This window comes from Chaetodon auriga, chromosome 15, assembly GCF_051107435.1.
Source record: "Chaetodon auriga isolate fChaAug3 chromosome 15, fChaAug3.hap1, whole genome shotgun sequence".
NCBI lineage: Eukaryota > Metazoa > Chordata > Actinopteri > Chaetodontiformes > Chaetodontidae > Chaetodon > Chaetodon auriga.
This window is the reverse complement of record NC_135088.1, coordinates 15,517,610-15,537,966: the sequence shown is the minus strand read 5'-3', so window position 1 is coordinate 15,537,966 and position 20,357 is coordinate 15,517,610. Positions and strand designations below refer to the sequence as shown.

The 20,357-nt window shown below is 41.7% G+C and overlaps 1 protein-coding gene across 2 annotated transcripts; it reads left to right on the top strand.

The window, feature by feature from the left end:
* The first annotated feature begins 2,830 nt into the window (after positions 1–2,830).
* On the top strand, positions 2,831–19,074 carry nlgn3b (neuroligin 3b). Of its 2 annotated transcripts, XM_076750389.1 has the most exons (7): positions 2,835–3,101; positions 7,612–8,282; positions 10,041–10,100; positions 10,951–11,100; positions 11,980–12,165; positions 14,283–15,072; positions 16,979–19,074. In XM_076750389.1, exons 2-7 carry the CDS (start codon positions 7,802–7,804, stop codon positions 17,775–17,777), a joined length of 2,466 nt encoding a protein of 821 aa, XP_076606504.1. In that variant the 5' UTR covers positions 2,835–3,101; positions 7,612–7,801; the 3' UTR covers positions 17,778–19,074. The 2 variants fall into 2 exon arrangements, with proteins under 2 accessions (XP_076606507.1, XP_076606504.1); XM_076750392.1 differs by lacking the exon at positions 10,041–10,100 and having other exon boundaries at positions 2,831–3,101.
* Positions 19,075–20,357: the final 1,283 nt, after the last annotated feature.

Below are 20,357 nucleotides of genomic sequence, written 5' to 3'. Positions count from 1 at the left end.
CCATGTCGTCTTTGAAGGATAGTAAAGCCCTAATAAAGGTGGACCGTCACTGCATATAGTGCTTGAAGTGCGAGCTAAAAAGAACATTTTGAAAATGGCAGACAGCAGATTGAGACACATTTGTGAATTGTCGTCCAAAAAGTTCAGTGTGGCAAATTGATTTGGGTCCAGGTTGTAGCAACAGCAAGGTTTAACACAGACACCCCTGTCCTCAGCCACGTCCTGCGGCTCCTCCTGGGGGATTCCGATGAATTCCCAGGTCACATGGGATAGGTAATCCCTTCATTGTGTTCTAGGTTTGCCTCAGGGTCTCATCTCTGGTGGATGTACCTGGGAGGAATGCTTTTTGTGCCCGAATCATCTCACCTAGGACCTCTCATTTTGAGGAAGAAACAGTTCTACTCCCAGGACCTTTCAAATGTCTCCTCATCCAGAGCAGTCTTGTTATTTCAGTCACTACGCAGTGCTTGTGACCACAGAGGCATAAGTTCCTCAGAGTTCTCCCTCCACCACTGGACTACAACTACATTTTTCTACCCTGCTTCCTGACCCATCTGGCAGTTTTCTGAAACCTCTTTGAGGACAATAGAGAGTCCTTCTCCATGGCCTCAATAAACTCCTCTCACACCTGAAATTGCCTACCTGAAATGTCGCCCATTCGAACAAGGCCAGCCAGGGGGTCTTGTCAGGCTCCGCTCAACCAAACATTGGGCACGGACATACTGCCCCACCACCCACATAGACTGGCCCGAAGGTACAGTGCAATACTACTTAGGCTGGTAGGTACAAGCCCTGACAGCCTGAGCCGTTGGTATATGGACTGGGGGCAAATGCATATGCAGATATTAAATATATGGTGTCTGACAGATTCACTTGAATTTGTCTTTTGATGCGCATGGCACCATAGCAACAGACCTTTTGAGAATAACAGCTTGACTTTCTCAACCCATGTCAGTCCTAGATATGAACCCGCTTCATTATGACAGAAAATTAAAATATTTCTCATATGCTCACTTAAAGACAATGGATATCCTGGCACACCAGTGGCAACGGAAGCTGCTTTATCTTTGTCCCCAATCAAGCTGATTCAGCCCACACTTAGGGTTCATGCGGGAAAAACTGTCCATGACTGCAAATATTTGGACTCTAAGTTGCACCTTTAATTAAAATGTCTTACTTTCAAAGTGTGCTTGCTGAACTCTTCACATGCAACAGGAACAAAACTGTTAAGGCCCAGATAAAATCAAAGGTCACCTGGAAGGCAGTATCCTATGAAACTAAAGGTAGATCTCCATGCATTTACAGATAATCATTGTATTATATATGAAAAGATGCTTTCCTGCAGAAGCATCAATTGATCTTTTTTCTTTTCTTTCTTTCTTTCTTTCTTTTTTTTTTTTTTACATAAAAAGCTTTCCTTGCTTTGGTAACCAAGCTTGAAACAGATATCATAGGCAGCATCTCTCTCTAGGACTGTGAAGACAGTCTGTCAGCTCTATACATGCACAGATCACAGCATTACAGCTATGGCCACTGGGCATTGAAAAAAAAGGATATGTGGGAAAAATGTTTGCTCTGTCAGCAACTGTCTGGACTGTATATGTTAGTGGATTTCTAGTGTGTGGTTGGAGCAGGTTTCAGTGTGAGATTCATATCTTTATTTTAAATTCAAAAATGCAACTGAAGAATGAGCTCAAATCATGTTAAAGGTGCAACATGTCAGAAGTGGCCACCTTCTAACTTCTTCTTACCTTCCACAGAAACAGAGGAAGGCAAGTGGGCAACAGAACTGGGATCAGCAGCCTCCCAGTGAACAAGGCCAGACCAGGACTGAAGGTCCACCTGGGCTGTGACTCGGGTCGACAGAGACACAACAGTTTCAGGAGAGGTATTAAGCAGGAGAGGAGCAAGAGGCAGGTTGGCCATCGGTCAGCGGCTGTCTCTGGAGGCCTGAGCAAGGCAAGTGGGCAACAGAACTGGGATCAGCAGCCTCCCAGTTCAACTCTCATTTCTTCACATTCTATTGAGAAAATTTTGTTAATTTCCTAACCCTAACCCTTCTTACATATTGCTCCTTTTAACAATGCTTAACCACACACAGCCTGCAAACTACAGGAAGAAGTCCAAGAAGTAACTGCAACAACAAAATAACTGGAATGATTTCCTGCAGACAAAACGTTTCTTAAAGAGCGAGGCAACTTTCTGTTTCCTGCCCTGGACCAATTTCCTGCCACCTGCTGTCATTTTTGCCTCATAGCAGATCACTATTGGGCCTGACTGATACATGGACACATAAAAAAAACATGCACCCCTGTCTGCTTGTTAAACAAGTGTGGGCCTGATGTTTCAGAGCATTGCAATGCTTTGTTTCTTCTTTGGGACACATTTTTGCTGTAGTGATGAGAGAGCACAGGATTGATAAGTAAATTCGTGTTGTTCACACTTTGCTACAAGGAGGTGAGTTGATGCGGATACAAATTAAAAATAGAATACAATGCCAATCAGAAAGTACATTGGAGGACGGTTTGCAGCTTTTCTGGCATTTTCTTATCCAACCCCGTTTTGCCATGCTGGTCACAATTTGCTAAAAGGCTTATGCCAATTAAATGTAATGTATTCGAAATGCACATCTTCTCAGCATGCAGGCCCGCGCACTTCTTGAATAGCCCCGCTTGTTTATCTGGTCAAAGGCACATATGGGTTTTTGCCCGAGCACAAAGCGGGTGAGTACGTGCGTGCTGTCCGGGGTTAAAGTGGTTACTTAATGGTTTCTAAATTGGGATTTTGTCGGTTGTTGGAGGGTGAATTTAATGCACTGGCGTATCCCGGTGGTTGCCTAGTAACGCGCTGGCAGTGGGCGCCGTACAGAGATCTCTATGGTGGGCGCTCCATTAAAACCGTTGGCGCTCCTGACCTTGGCGTCGTGAATGCGCAAAGCACACAGACTGTGCAAAGCAGGAGATAAGAGTAAAGATCCGTGTGTTTGATACTGAAACCGGGGAAATATTTCACACACAGCCCATTGTCTTACAGCGACACTGGAGGGGCATGGTATGGAGGAAATCTCGACATGGAGCGCGTGTCAGCTTCTGTAAAAGCAGGTGAGTTAACCTAATGATTCTGCTTTTTTTTTTCCTCTCTCTTTTTTTTTCGTGGGACCAATCTTTGTTCAGACTGATCACTTACATCTGGGGAAATTCATTCAATGCGATTGCTCAACGATACACCACGGTGGAGCATTTGTTGTCTTGCTATTTTTTTTTTTTTTCTTTCTCCATTTTATTCAATATAACCACCGTCCTAGACCTAGATTAAACAAGCTTCTCAGTCACAACGTGAGGCAGCTCTCACACACTACAGCAGTTTGTCGATGCTATCTGGGCTGTGGCTGTGGTTTTCTCCGTGAGTCTGGATCCTTGCATTAATTTATAAAGCGGCGATCATTATGTGGAGTGCTACCTGCATGTTCTCTATAAGGTAGTCTTCTCTGCATCAATCCCTGTTTGTCTTTATTGCATTGCTAAATTAGGGGATTTTAGGAATCCACTAAAACGGTTTTGATCCACAGCAGTCGAATTACAAGGGCATTGGGAGCCCAGTGTTGTCTGACATACTACAGGCTCCTTCTCAAATGCTTTCATGTCAAGGGCCCCCAGGCTACCAGAACCTAATCAATAAGATGTTGTCCCAGAGATTTTTATTAGTGGTGAATTGGTGTTGAATTGTGTCCCTGCCAGTGATGTAGGTGTAGAGTAACGGTGAGGGAGAAACATGATTATAGCAATCATTCTAAAAGGTCTGTAATTGAGATCAAGTCAGTCAAATGGGAATTAAAGTGTTTGGGTCCCAGGAAACCCAAGCCTTTTGAGCCAAACCACCTCTGTGATGCACAAACATGGAGCTGATGCAAAATAGTGCCTTAGAATAGTGTGTAATGGTTGTAAGACCTTTTGATTTTTGAGCCGAGTTGATTTATTGCAAGCATTTAATTGGCAAGAAATATTTCACCCATGTCTCCTTCCATTCCCGTTGCCACTCTGAATTACCCCAAAGAAACTTGCAGTGTATCAAACTTGACTGAGTGATGGCTCACTTTTATTACATGGTCCATTTGGTGTAAGCTATAAAGCTCTTATCCACATCTGTCCCATCGCAGAGCACAAGTTGGAAAAAGAATACTCTGCAGCCCAGTTGAAGGCAGTGTTCAGCTGCTTTGACAACCTGCAGTACAGTCAGTGACACAAAATGAAAGTATAATGTGCATCGCCTTAAAAAAGAACTACCTCAGCTTTGTTCCAGTGATCTGAATTAGAAATTTGATTCGATTTCAAATAGCAAAAATAAAAATGCAAATCTATTGAGACTGATATCATGAACTCATGTGTAATTTAAAAGGAAATGCTGCTCATTTTAAGAATTCATATTATCCCTTTGATCTACAGCAGCCCCAGCGTGTGTCTTATTTTTTTACTGCTTGGTAAGCTTGAGACAACTAACCAAGTCTGATTGGTGATACCCACTATACGGCCCGTAACTGCTAATTTGACAATTGCTACCAATTTCACACCAGCTTTTGTGAGCAGAGAGGATTTCTACCTCCAAATGATTTATTATCAGTGTCAGTTTCAAACCAGAAGATGTGCCCTGATCTACAAAAAAATCTGGTTCCCTGTCTTTTCCATTTTTATGTCTTGAGAGTCGTACATCATTGTCACATAACAGATAGGGGATGGAAGAAGACAGCCTTGTCTTTTCTTGACTAAGGGGAACATTCATAAGTGTTAATTAATAGAGACGAAGCTGGCCTAGGGCAGACGTGTGCAGTATTTCTCAAATGAACCTGTGTGGTATTACTCAGATTTGCCCCATCCTTTAAAGCTGGGTAAACTAAGATGATGTTCATATCAGGTAATGTGCTCCTGCACACCTGTGAAAGAGAGAATGAGCAGCCTTTATTGGTGTTTACATTCCTGCTAGTGTAAACAAAATGCTGCAGGGAAAGAGAAAAGGCAATGCACCACATCTATGGTTAATTAGTTTCCCATATTAGGAGGAAGAAATTGTCCTCTGTCTTAATAGACAGGTTCATCAGATTGAAAGAAAGCTGTTTAGCTGCAGTCCTTTGCAATGCTCGAGGCAGTACTCGTCAATAAATTTGATTAGTTTAACAAGCTGTTTTTGCTTTGTTCATTGAAGAGCCAGTGAGAACCTGATGTCGAGCATATTATGCTAACTGCTATCCTAGACGGGATGCATTTTGGATGACAAAGTCGTTAATTGGAAGAAGCACAACACAGTTTAGAGTCTGTAGTTCTCCTGGGGTGAGCTTACATTCATGCCTTGTTTGACATACAGTATGCACTTTGTGTGTGTGAATGTGTATTCTCCTGTTTACTGAAGCGTGCACGCTGGTGAACCAGTAACTAGTTGCCACTTGTCATCACACACACACACACACACACACACACACACACACACACACACACACATTAAGTTTTCATCACTTATGGGGACATTACATAGTCTTACATTCATTTCCTGGAGACTTATGCTAACCATAACCATAACCACTACTTGGCTAACCCTAACCCTTATCCTAACCTTAACCTAAACCTTACCTTAACCCCAGTCTTCACCCTTAAATTTCAGAATTTACATTATAGGGACTCGCGTTTTGTGAGTCCCTACAATGTGACGGTATAAACAGATTTATGTCCCCACAATGTGAGTAATACATGGGCATACACACACACAGTCGTGTTTCCATCATTTTTGAGGACATTACATAGACTTACATTTGTTTCCTGCAGACTTTCTTCAACCATAACCACTACTTGACTAATCCTAACCCCAACCTTAACTCAAGTCCTCACCCTAAAATCTAATGATTTACATTATGGGTACTTGTGTTTTGTACCCATAAGGAAGGCGAGTCCCCACAATGTGACTGTTAACAGATTTATATCCCCACAATATGAGCAATATACACACACACACACACACACACACACACACACACACACACACACACACACTCAAACACTGGTGACTGCAGTTGGGTTAGAAAACAGATCATGTGTATACAAACTGAAAGTTTGCATCTTATATTTATTATATATACATCAAGCAATCCAGTAGTTCATATTATATTATGCTGTATACTGTGAATATTATGTGAGATTCAAGATCAGTTTTCCACTTAGCAATAAGAAAAATCAAATCAAATCAAGTTTATTGTCAAAAACATTACACATTAACATTAACATTACAAAGTACAATATATAGTGAAATCGATAAATGAAATAAAATGAATCTAACAAAGAGATCAAATAAAAATAGACTGAATCAAATAAACGAAATGGTGTAACCAGCACATGATAATATATATATGCAATATAAGGGCTGATGGTGACATTGACATGGATTTTATTTGCGGTTTCCATGACATCTGTTTTGTCAATAAGCAGTTATGAGTATTTCTTGGAAAATGGATGAAGTGTTTGAGCACACTTATGATCACACAAACAGACTTAAAAACCCTCATCCTTTTCACAGACTAACCATTAGTATTTGAAAGAAGGGGAAAGTTGAAAAAAAAAAGAAAAAAACACCGGCCAACAGTCTAGACTAGACAAATGAAATTCTCTATAAGAAGTGTCAAAGGATCCTTTTCCTCTGATATTGAACTCAAATGGTCTTTCGCTGCCTAGAAGCCTTCCTCAAGCCTTTCAATTAACCTGCAATTTCTCTGCTTTATGAGGACGGGGGGGTGCTAGTGTGGTCCCATCAGACATGTTTGTTCAGAGACGCTTCCATTATGTGGCAGACAGTGTTGCTTAGATGTAAGACACGAAAAGATACAAACAGTCTCTATTCATGATGTGAGATGTTTGTTGTTTTTGAAATATATTAAAGACGGAAACATCACAATCAAGTCAGATATTCCTTCCTCAGTGTGCTCCTTTTTAATCTTTCTTCAGTGCATATTAAAGATGTGTCTTTTCTTTGCTGTTCACTGTGTTGCTTTTAAGAGAAGGGGTGCTTAACACCTTTTATCTTGAGATACTTTCGCAGCATCACTCCAACATCACAGCAGATGGATTTTTCAGATTCCTCCCATCTCCTCCTCCACTGATACACAGAGATCAGTATTCAGTGATTTGTTCATGTCAAAACATAAATTTGCTCTTTTAAATCGACAGTTCATCCCAAAAGGTTATTAGCATCGAAGTGTTAGAGTGGATGTGGCTGATATTAAGCTTATATAAAAGTATGTATTTAGAGCCCCGGGGTACGGGGAGAATCAATCAATCAATCAAACTTTATTTATATAGCACAGCGCAAACAAATCAAATGTTATTCAAAGTGCTTTGCATGCGACTGACAAAATGTGGGATGTCGAAAATGCATTTAGAGCCTAATGCACACCAAACAACCAAAAAGTTAATTTAATAAGAATTTAAGATGGGTTGTTAAGATAATAAAAGCAAAGATAATGCTGAAAATAAAAAGGTGATACTTCACAGTCAGTCAGTTGCACAGAGATGTAGGATAATTTTCACTTGGTTCTGATGTTTTCTCGTCTCATCTTTCTGATTGTCTTGTTTTCAGATTTGTGTGCACTGCAATGAAAAGTGGAAGTGGGGGTGGTCTATACGTGGCTGAGCTCTATCTGGATTTGCTAACCGTCGGAGCCAAAGGCAAAGTGAGTGATGTCTGTTTGACAGGGTCAGTGCAGAGGGACTGAGCGGACACTACAGTGTGCATTTGTGCTGTGCAAGGGCACTGTCTCGCCCAGACCATGTGGCTGGCTACATTTAGAGACCATCTGTTGCCTGCACACCTGCTACACCAGCAAGGGACTGTAACCATCACCCACTGTGCTCTTCTTTGGTGGATACTATGTTCCTGCTGGTCCTTCACAAAGGCAACAAGCCAGAAATTCTACCCGACAGTGACCACCCAGTTTGGGAAACTGCGAGGCCTCAGGGTTCCAGTGCCAAGCGAGGTGCTCAGGCCCGTCGATCAGTATCTGGGGGTCCCATATGCGGCTCCACCTGTGGGCGAGAAGCGTTTCATGCCCCCCGAGCAGCCCTCCTCTTGGTCAGGTATCAAGAATGCTACCCACTTCATGCCTGTGTGCCCCCAGAACATCCACAACACCGTGCCAGAGATCATGATGCCCATATGGTTCACCTATAACCTGGACACAGTAGCCACATACATTCAGGATCAGAGCGAGGACTGTTTATATCTAAACATCTACGCTCCGACAGAGGATGGTGAGTTGGTGTGGTAAAATGGACAGCAATGACTTTCCATGTTCATTCATCATTTGTTATGGTGGCCCCGATGTCCTCCTGTCAGTCAGAAAGCATGTGCACTGCTCATGTCATTGCTGCCGCCAAGGGCTGATTTACCATCCAAAGCACCGTCATCATTGTTTCACCTGTTGCAATCATATTCACGTTGAACTAACAATCATATTCTCATTGTTGAGCAGGAACTTATTGATTTTTTTTTTTTTTTTTTGGTTATCGTGGCTACTGAAGGTGTTGCCCTGATGCCTCTGAATGTGTGTAGATACACATGGAGAAGCATAAAAAAACAGAACTGCACCATGGTATGTGCTTGTTGTCTCACTAATACACATTTATTGCTGAGGTAAGGTGTTGGTCAAGTAATGCTGCACCTGAACTAAGCAATCATTTTCAGCTTTTAAAATGATGAGCCTAGCATATTTGGCTGTCACTTAGAAGATGTAGTAAAGCTACAGTTTATATTTAACTGAATGTCTGCTTCATTCAGCGTGTCTGGTAGGGGGCAATCAGGGAGGTACAGGAGTCAACTCTTGTCTGTCACTCACTGAATCCCTCCCATCTTTGCATCTAATAGTATTCGTGATCTGTGCTGTGCCTTCTCTCTAAGTGTCGACAAACACATTTCTCTAATTCAGGTTCCATCAATGCACTGATTAAACATGGTTTTTGAGAATATATTTTCCTCCCTCACAAGCATTCAGCGTGATACAAAACATTCAGCATTCGAAGTTGAACCCTGTTCAGCTTTTGTATGTAACACAGCACTCTTTGACTGACTTTTCTACGGTAGCGTAGCAACAACAGATAAACAGCCTGCTGGAGAGGTAGCGTTCCAAAATGGTGCAGCCCACGTTCTGCAGAGCTCCTGGTCTGAATGCTGCCTAAAGGCCGTCTCACCCGGCAAACAGTCATGTTAATTAAATTTCAAATTTGCATTCACGTTTCAAGGGAAGTAACATAATCCTTCACTTCTATGCATTTTTATTTGTGCAGACTTGATCATTGTCTGTTTGAAATGCACCGCAGGCATTCTGACTTTATTATTTGTTTCACTGATATGAAACCTTTGCTGTTTTTATTTTCGCTCATCTCCAGTAGCCTTTTTCTCACACTGAAGAGTGTGCTTCTGAAAATCCCACTGTTTGATATTATTTTTGTCACCTGATGTCTTACTCATGTCAGAGTTTATTAATTATTCATCAACAAACCATATACCTCTTATCTTCAGTAACTATCCTGCAGTAGTTTACCTGAAGAATCGACACATCCGTTTTGTACTGAGATAAAAGGAACCAGGAAAGATGTATTACTCCAGTCAAAGCCTTGGCAGCTGGGTCAATATAACAATACAGATAACAAACTATTGAAAGGTAACAGCACAGTGTGTGTATGTGCATGTGTGTGTGCGCATATACACACTGTGCTTTGTTTACTTGGCAAAAAACAGAAGTGAATTCCAAACACTTATTAATATGTAACTCTACTCTAACTCGTGATGTAATCATATCGTACATCTCTAGAGATTTTCATCTTGTCCGAAAGCAATTATTGGGAAAACATACAGTACGGAAATAGGCTAATCTTCTTTTTTCTTGTAACTTATGGATCTTTTTTCTCCTGATTCTGTCAGTTTGATTGGACCGTGTATCAAATAAGAGGCACAGTCAACCATGCCATTTTGAATTTTGTACTTCTTTTTTTCCCTTATCTGAATCCCAGGGAGCCAACACAAGAAAAAGGGGGCGGCTTTCTCACATGCTGAGACTCATATATCTGAAGGTATTTTTAAGAGCTCAAAGTCTTGATGCATGGATTCTTTTAGCTTGGAGTTTGTTGGATGAAGATCTTACTTTTTACTTTCCTGAGGAACTGTGGGCGTTCTTTTATTTTGAGTGGAATAAGAAAAATGTTGTTGCCTGATTTATGATGACATACGTTTGCTGCTCCTGCACCTCATGTCTTGAATTGAGCACTGTTGCAATCCTTTCAGCAAGTGCTACATCTCTGCTGCCGTGCACATTGATCCAGAGATTGCATTATCTACTTATCTGTCTTATAGTCCCTTTTAAAGAGAGCTGTTAGTTAATATAACAAATTGGTGTCCAAACATGAAATATAGATTTTCTATTTCCATTGAATTTTCTGTTTTAGCCCCCACTCGTAGACAGCGAGTAGATAGAGCTCAGTGTAGCGTGGTACTTCTCGTTCGAAGTCTGCACACTTGAAACATGTTTTTTTATGCTTGTGCATGCATATTATATGTTGAACCGTCATATTTTTCTCTTCCTACCTCAAATATAGAGAATTCCAGATATGGTACAGAGCACAAGTACACTTGGTTGAGCTCGTACATTCAACTGTCGTTAATTATATTTGACCTTTTTGTTCCTACACCCCTTGTCAGAGTGTATTTACCATGCATTTTCTGAATGTCATTACAGCTTCCAAACCACAGGCCTACCACTGCTTCTAAGCACCTTTTCTAAGCAGTCTTTACCCATACCTCATACTGAACTCACACTGACTCATACTGTTGATATAAAGTCTTAGTAACAGCGCTCCATTAATTCTCCGTTTCATTACTGTCGCCTCTGTTTGCTCAGCATATGTGTGTGTGTTGATGTTGCAGATATAAGGGACTCTGAAGCTCGACCTGTGATGGTCTACATCCACGGAGGCTCCTATATGGAGGGCACTGGGAACATGATGGACGGCAGCGTGCTGGCCAGTTATGGGAACGTTGTCGTCGTCACGCTCAACTACAGAATTGGAATATTAGGTGATGACAGCGTCTCTGTGTGGTAACTTTTAATGGGGTTTCAAATGGGGTGTTTAGCCCCTGTTTAATCTAAGACAATAAACTGTGACAGTGGCCATTGCTTTCCACTTGTATTGCTGTTATTAACCCATAAAAAGCGGCAGAGACATAAGAGGGAAATGTAAAACAGTATGAGAAAATATTGCCGACTGAGATTTTGGTATGGCATGGTTTGCATACAAATGTTGTCTTCAGAGGAAAGGCGATGCAAATACGCATCATGTCCTGTCCTTGTTGCACATAAGCTGTTTAAGACTGATTCTGAAAACGCAATTTATCATCCTGTGGATTGATTTATCTAATCTGTACAAGATTATCAGCCTTTGGCATTCTTGAAAGAAGAAAATGATTTAAATGGAGTATGGAGGGATGCAGCATTCACAAGGTCAAGAGTTTTCCGTTTCCCTGTGTTTACTGTTTAACATTCAAAACAGTACGTTGTTTAGATGAGACTAGACAAGGGAATAAGTAATAGGTTCAATTGTAAGAGCAACAGTGACCTCTGTGTGGTTTTATGAAATTCCTGTAAAGAAGCGCAAGTAAAAGATGTATTTATTCATGCACTTTGAATTTTATGAAGTCACTTTGGAGGAGAGTTTTCAGATTTGATGAGCAGAGCCCTGATCACTTCCTGAGCCGTGCCACTGTGTAGAGACTATTACCAGGAGCTGACTTAAGTAGTCAAGACATTGTGGGAGAGAGCAAAGGCATGTGTGCACCTGAGGGGAAACAGTGTCAGTTCATTCAGATGCCCTGCTGGGCTACAGCTTTAGATCAAAGCTGGGACATATGTATATACTGTAGATCTCTGCTTCAGCACTGCCTGTCTGTGTACTTCAGGCTTCCTCAGTACTGGTGACCAGGCAGCAAAAGGAAACTATGGGCTCCTGGATCAGATTCAAGCTCTCCGTTGGATCAGTAAGAACATTGGTTACTTTGGAGGAGACCCGGGTCGCATCACAGTTTTCGGATCTGGAATTGGCGCTTCTTGTGTCAGTTTGCTCACTCTGTCCCACCACTCGGAGGGTAAGAATCAGCGTTTCACCATCTCAGTTGTCACTGACTTTGATTGACACAGATTTCTCAGTTATAAGCCAAAATTGTGGAAGTAATTAATGCCATAATTTAAAAGCAGTGTCAAAATCCATGAACTTGAGGTGTAAGATTCCATTGTTTCTCAATCATGTTCATTTCTTATCTCAAAGATGTCACTCTTACTTTTGAACAATAGGTTTTTGTCATTTTGGACTTTTGTTCTTTGTTTCAAGTGCAGCTCTAAATGGTCTGTCAGGGAGATGAAGTGTTATGATATGGGAGTAGGGTAAAGGGGGTATTCGTTAAGTAAGTGATTGCTTTTGTTCCCCTCTACTCAATCTAATCAGCCTAAAAGCTTTGCCTCTTAAAATGTGAGGCTCTTAAAGAAGCCCACTGGCATTAGAAAGTTTTCACCATCTCATCACGTTCCCCTGTGTCCCTCAGTTTTTACCATTCAAACTGACCAATGTTTCAGTCTTTCAGCTTCACATTTGTTTGTCCTCTTTTACCCACCTGCACTCCACACAGTGCAGGTGGGTAAAAGTGGGTAAAGTTTGTCGGGAAAATACAGAAAAAAACAAAACAATTTGCATTGTTCTCCTGTAATTGCAAAGCCTTGAGTGAAGACACCGGTTACCAAAACAAGGTTCATTTGAGGATGAAGCAGGACCAGAAAAACAGACCAAATTCTTCAAACATTTTCTGTAAGAATTGATATTTTCTTTTTTCCCCACAGATGTATTGGCAGTGCTTTAGTTGACAATGGCACATTCTAGTCCAGCTTCCACAACAAATTGATGCTACCAACAGTTGTAATATTATTGAAATCAATAGGAATTAAATTAGCTGTACACAGTGTATACATCACCCAAAGGAACCTGAAAAGAAAAACGTGCAATGCTACCTACTTGTCTTTTCAGTGGATATTGTGCCATTTGGTAAACACTTATCCAAAGCTCATTGCAAGTCAAAGATGCGTATTTCAATATGGGTGGCCCAAAAGGAACCTCTTATCTTCCCCTGGCCCTCCCATTGATGCTGGACAGAATCACAAGAAGGGAAGAAATTGTGCATTTTCATCAATGCCAGGGAGGCTGCGGCAACTGTCCTTTGTGAGGTTTGTATTTGATGCCCTCGCTTGGCTGCAGCGAATGCACAAAGACCTCCGGCTGTCTTTGAAGTAGACTAGCTAGCTGCTGCCCTAAAAAAAAATCTTAAATAAATGACAGCAAAGGAGGGAGAAAGTGACACTGTCCCCGCACTCTTTTTCCAGAGACTGCGATGCCTTAACCTCAGCAGAGTATTTTTTTGAGTTGATACATATCACTTGTCATTTTTAGGTGGTAGATACAAAATCCCTAGAGACAGAGGTGACGCACTGCATATAAACAATTCAACAGAGCAGCGTGTTTACTGTATCAACACTGAAGGATCAGGGTTACTGCATATTCAGCTCCCTGCAAAGACCCTCCACCGCACATTTTGTATCAGCACTCTATAATGTATGTAAGCTATGCCGCTTGTTAGATACACAGTATTAACAATTGTACAAATACAGTACATCTGTGAAGTACTCCTCCTCTGAAACAATGCTGCAAATTGATCATTAATTTGACTTGTATTCACTTCCATCTGCATATGGTAATGACTCCACATGAAACAAATAAGGGGATCAACAGAGAATAGCAAATATTTTTGCCCTTTTTTTGCATTATAATAACAACAGAATGGGCCAACATCCTATTACCAGTTCATTTCTTCTACCAGCTGCTTTACTGAGCAGCGTCTCATCAGCAAGGCTCAATTCAACTATCTTTGCACTCCCGGTAATGCTTTATCTCTCTGGCTAGTATTCAAAATGCATCACATGTAGGCTTGTTTGCTTTTGTCTTCCGAAATTTTGCATGTCAACAAACCATTGATTTAATTGTGAATAGCAATTAGTGTAAAGTGAATCATGTATTTGCTTGGGGCAGTTCACAATACTCTTCAGTGTTGTGCTGAAAAGTAGGAGTAATGAAAATATTTGGTGGGCCTAAACACTAACCACTGCTCTCTGGACTTCTGTTGTCCTCTGTGTTTTTTTGTCCTGAATTTTGTGTCCCAAGGTTTGTTCCACAGAGCCATCATCCAAAGTGGTTCAGCACTATCCAGCTGGGCTGTTAACTACCAACCGGTCAAGTACACTCGCATGCTGGCCGAGAGAGTTGGCTGCAACGTGCTGGACACCGTGGACATGGTCTCCTGCCTGCAGAAGAAGAGTGCAAAAGAGCTGGTGGAGCAAGACATCCAGCCTGCCCGATACCGCGTGGCTTTCGGCCCTGTCATAGATGGAGACGTCATCCCGGATGACCCAGAGATCCTGATGGAGCAGGGCGAGTTCCTTAATTATGATATAATGCTGGGTGTCAATCAGGGAGAGGGACTGCGCTTTGTTGAGAACGTGATGGACCTGGAGGACGGCGTGTCTGGCAGTGACTTTGATTTTGCTGTGTCAGACTTTGTGGACAGTTTGTATGGCTACCCAGAAGGGAAGGACACACTGAGGGAGACAATTAAATTCATGTACACAGACTGGGCTGACAAGGACAACCCAGAGACCAGGAGGAAGACCCTGGTGGCTCTCTTCACTGACCACCAATGGGTGGAGCCCTCAGTGGTGACCGCTGACCTACACGCCCGCTACGGCTCGCCTACATACTTCTACGCCTTCTACCACCACTGCCAGAGCCTCATGAAGCCGGTGTGGTCAGACTCAGCACACGGAGATGAGGTGCCTTACGTGTTTGGCATCCCCATGGTGGGCCCAACTGACCTGTTCCCCTGCAACTTCTCCAGGAACGACATCATGCTCAGCGCTGTGGTTATGACTTATTGGACCAACTTCGCCAAAAGCGGGTGAGTAACAGCAAACAATCAAACAAAGTACAGGCTAACATGAATGTGGCTTATGTACATGTAGCTGTATTAGACTCTCATCCAATATCCCATTTTACAGTATTTTTTTGGCCTGTGGTACAACATAGCTGACCTCTCTTGTGCAGAACTTTACTTGTGTTGAGATGTTCAACCTCTAACTTGTGCCATATTTAACCTTCCTTTATCACCCGGATTAAAGGACCTCAGGATCCAGCCTTAAGTTACCTTATCTGCTTCGTTAGTTCCCTCGCACTTCAAAAGTGGTGCTTCAGTTTTTATCAAATAATATGAATTCCTTAACATCAAAAGTCTATAAATTAGCTTTATCATTAATGCACAGACACTTCTTACTGTAAGTTAGGTCTGCTTCCCCTTTATTTGAATAGATGTGACCTCTCCATTCATGTAAAGAACAGTTTAATTTTGCACACTCATAAAAGTGATGCTTGACTATATGATGACATTAAATGATGAAACTGTAGAATATATACCGCACATGCCACCTAATGAAAGCTGCGTCTTTTTAGAGCCAGTTTAGGCGTCTGAATAACCTCTCGTCAAGCACATAGCAAAGTTTCATCACTTTGGGCAGACTTCCTAAAGGTTTAATTCACATAAATGTTTATAGCACAGTTTAACAAAAAGGTTGTGTTGAGGAGAAGATTTGAAGCAGCAGTTAAGATGTACTCCATAAACCCCTGCTAACTTAACTGTGAGGGGTGGCACAAATAACCAGTACTGAAAATTTCATTCTTTATTTAAATCTCGAGGAATCACTGAGGACATGCCCTCATTTTCAATGGTATCAAGAGTACAATTACAACAGAATAAATACACAGAAAGATAATTAACAAGAAAACAGACAACAACAGAACACAGTTAAAAACAGTTAGATTAAAGAGCAGAGTCATTTGTACTAATGGTTTTAAACTGACCTTTAGGTACAACTGTGCGAAGCTTTAATGTGTGCTGTAAAATGTTCCAAGTGTGAGCAGCACGAAAAGCAAGTAATGACTAGTGGACCAGTGTAATAAGGAAGTGATATATGATGGCAAGTTGCCATTAAGGGCTTTATAAATTAATAGAAACCAATGCCTGTCACATCATACTGTTACAGATGCCCACCCAGCCTTTTCATACCAGATGCAATGATGAAATGTATATACTGTAAATCCATGATTGCTTTTAATGTACAGTGTTGATACACTGGTACCAGCCATCAGTGTCTTTATAGAAGGTACCGAATAGATTTGACTATTAAGCCTTCAGGTTGCTGTTAGACATTTGAACTGTGGAGCTCTCTTTCCTTCTGGCAGTTTAGCATTTATATAATTTCTACAGAGAGACAGAAGACATATTTATCTACGCATCTCTCTATAGGTTTCCTTTAGGTACCTGTGATAGATGTGTTTTAGATTATCATTAGAAGCAGTGACACTTGGATTCTGAATGCACAGCTGCATTGAGTCTTTGTGAACGATGACCCCAGCAGTAGGAGGAAGCGCAGCACAGGTCACTGTAGGCTGCTCATTAAGTGTGTAGGAATGAGGGAATGCTGAGCCCTTGAGGAGAGATGGTGATATTGCATTGTGTTGACCTACTGTTCATGAAGTTGTTCTTTGTATGTTTTACAGCTAATGTACAGGGCTTCTATTTCCATTTGCATTGGAAATGCCAACATTGCATTGATACTACCGGGCTGAGCAATGTAGCTGAAATCATTATTAGGCTGCAATATGAATAAGTGTATTTTATCAATAACTGTGTACATCTTCATTTGGCACAATGTAAGCAGCTGCAAATGGACAACAATGACATTGAAATTAGCTTTCATCCATCACATTTATTTCTGATGACTCGTGTTTTCTGTCTATGATGTGTGTAGGGATCCTAACAAGCCCGTGCCACAGGACACCAAGTTCATCCACACCAAGGCCAACCGCTTTGAGGAGGTGGCCTGGTCCAAGTATGACCCCTATGACCAGCTCTACCTGCACATTGGCCTGAAGCCTCGTATCCGCGATCACTACCGCGCCACCAAGGTGGCCTTCTGGAAACACCTGGTGCCCCATCTCTACAACCTCCATGATATGTTCCATTACTCCTCCACCACCACCAAGGTCACCCCGCTGGATCCCACCCAATCCAACGGTAAGAGATCCGGCAGCACCGGCCGGCCTCCTCTATCCACTGCCCACAACGACGGCGACGGAGGGAGGGAGATGGGTCCTCTGATCATGCCGAACCCGAGAGATTACTCCACAGAGCTCAGCGTCACCATTGCTGTAGGGGCATCACTGCTGTTCCTCAACGTCCTGGCCTTCGCTGCTCTGTACTACCGCAAGGACAAACGCAGTCGGCAGGACACGTCCCAGCAGCCCAGTCCCCAGTGTGACAGCAAGGGCAACAACGTGAGCCACACCACCACCGTAGATGAGACCCTGTCGTCCCAGCAGAGGAACCAGTGTGAGGCCCTTCACAATCCTCTCCACGTCTCGCCCAGCTTGGACTACTCGCTCAGCCAGCGCCGCTCCCCTGATGACATCCCTCTGATGACGCCCAACAACATCACCATGATCCCCAACTCCCTGATGGGCCTCTCCAACATGAGTCCATACAGCACCTTCCCTGCTGGTTACAGCTCTGCAGGCCTGCCCAGCACCCACTCCACCACACGGGTATAGCCTGGCAGGAGGCGAGAGGAGATGGGGGACTGTGACGTACGTAAAACATGGAAATGTAAAGCTGTATTTAGGGTGTGTAGGTAAAATAGGATTGAATATGTTCGTTCTGTCTTTTCCAAAGGTGTACAACCGCCAACATCCTGCCTTTGCTCTCTCATGATAGGAAGTCTAACTGCAGAGTCATTTTATAATAATCATTTTCAAAGGCAGTCAAAAAGATAAAAGTGCATTTCATTTTCCACTTTGGCTTTTTTGGAACTTTACCTAGAAAGAACTTAGTATAATGTTTATACAGTTGGATTTGTATGGGAAGCTTTTTCTTACTATGTGATATCTATTTTGATCTCGTGGAACAAAGTGACATTCAACTTGTGGCGGACAGAGATGAGATCTGGGAAAAGCTGAAAAGCAGTATTATTGCTATTATTATTAGTATTAGTATTATTATTATTATTATCAAGCTATTTTATACATATTTCTCATGGTACATTGCTTATTATGAAAATGTATTTTTACTGTAATTACTTTAAAATGCCTTCTAACTCGCTCACATAAGAAGTTACTGTGGAATCATAACAGCAATGGATTGAAATCTTACTTGTCACACATGTGGTAAAAATTTATCCAAAATATTTCTATCTGGTAGTGCAAAATATAGCACCCGCATGTGTGTGTGGGTGTGCGTGTGTGGGTCTGATCGGCTGTGAGTGCGTGGGTGTGTGTACTGAGAAGTGCTCTACAAAACTGTAAATTAGCCATTGTTTGAAATTAACCATTCAGTTCTTCATATGTAGTATTGTGTAATCTATTGTAGTCTATTTGAGTATCCTTGCTATATTTTGATTTCATGTGTCTATAATTTTGCTTAAAACATTGTAGGAATATAACTTCTGCTTCACTATAAAAAATAGAATTGCTTAAAATGTGTTTTCCTACTCAAACCAACTCATGGTTCTTTTGGCTTGGCTTCTTTGTACAGAATAAACTTAGACCTGCATTATTATTTGTCGTTTGTTTATGAATACTGTAAGGTCTTCAGAAAGATAACTGTAATTACATTGTAATTGTATGTATACCAACTCAATTATTCACATCTTTAAAGGAGTTTCATGAAACTTACAGATTATTGCTCCTTCTCCATGTGGTTTGGACCCCATGCATACCAAGATATATCCAGGGGTCGCTCTTTGCTGAATGGATATGATGGACATCAAGCTTTGAGATTTGATTTCTTTGAACCTATCATAATGTTGTTTAATCTAAATGAGATGACTATTAAAAGACTTTTGGAACTAAAGATGAGTCTTGTCAAAAGTTGGAATTGATCGTACTTTGTATGGATAATGCAAACCTAAACCTGAACCTAGTTTTGGGGTTAAATTAGGCCCAGTGTGTGCCTCTCATGTGTGGTCATACATGAGAATTACACATCCTTTGCAGGTCTGAGGCAGTGCTACAGCGTATGTGAAAAAAGCTTTGTCAAGCATTTTATGGCTCCTAAGGGAGCGGATGAAAAAAAATCTGGTAAATCAGTTGGATCTGAAGAATACTAGTCCTAAAATGAAGAAAATCTGGGGGTGTGGAGTTAGAAAGAAGTGAGCTTACCGGAGCTGTGTAGCTCTCTCTGTTCTCCGCTTGAGGCCAGAGGCTCGAGGCTACTTTGTCCGCTACAGCACATCAGATTTGTGACTGAACTGTAGCTGGTGAAGCGGCATTGTGGCTTATTAAGACACTGAGTTTGGGGAAGGAAGAAGAATGCGTAGAATAAAAAAAAAAAAAAATCATATCTGTGGCTCTGCTGAACTGATTTTGATATTTAACTATCCATCATGAGTCAGACAATGTTATAGGAGCAATAAAAGAACCCTTGTTCAAAGTTAAAGTCTTGAAGTCTACGTTAAAGATACCACTACAGAAAGCATGTACGCCTACAGCCACCTATGGTGTGTTGAGAATGACTTGACCATGCAAACCTCTTTGAGTTTCTCTGCCGTACTTGCTCATCACACATAATTTTATGTTTAACAACATCCAGCAGCACCACAATCTTCTTTGTCCACCGCTCCATAATGTTCTGCTTGTACCTCTAACTCATGTAGCTTCACGGTTAATCTTTAAAAATGTTGGAACAGGGTGTCTGCTGGCAGTTTCCCCAGGCTTCAAACATGAACCCAGCAGAGGCTGAGATTATCATGAAAGACAATCAAACACGCAAGCAAATAAACACCCTGTTGGAGAGTGGCTCAGTCCTCCCTTTACTTCATCATGCAGTAAAACAAATAATTCAGGCACTCACCACAGGAGGTGATTGCCATTCAGTTCACTTCTGACTGAGCCTGACGTGATTTTGTCCTCCAAGTGCTTGTTTGTTTGTTTGATGCCTGTTTGTTCGTTTTGTCACAAGATAACATAATGCGCATTACCATAGCAGGGATAGGAGGTGGTGCAAATATTTTTACAGGGCCCCCTCGTCCCCTGTATAAACACATGCACACTACCGCTTTCGGTGTGTAAATATTGGCGGGTGTATCAATCACACAGCAAACAATTATAAAAAGGACTCAAAGATAGAGCACATAT

Coding starts and splice junctions, on each gene's coding strand:
- nlgn3b (XM_076750389.1), top strand. CDS start 7,802: ATGTGGCTGGCTACATTTAGAGACCATCTGTTGCCTGCACACCTGCTA. Junction 12,166..14,282: donor TCTGTCCCACCACTCGGAGG/GTAAGAATCAGC, acceptor TTGTGTCCCAAG/GTTTGTTCCACAGAGCCATC. Junction 15,073..16,978: donor ACCAACTTCGCCAAAAGCGG/GTGAGTAACAGC, acceptor TGATGTGTGTAG/GGATCCTAACAAGCCCGTGC.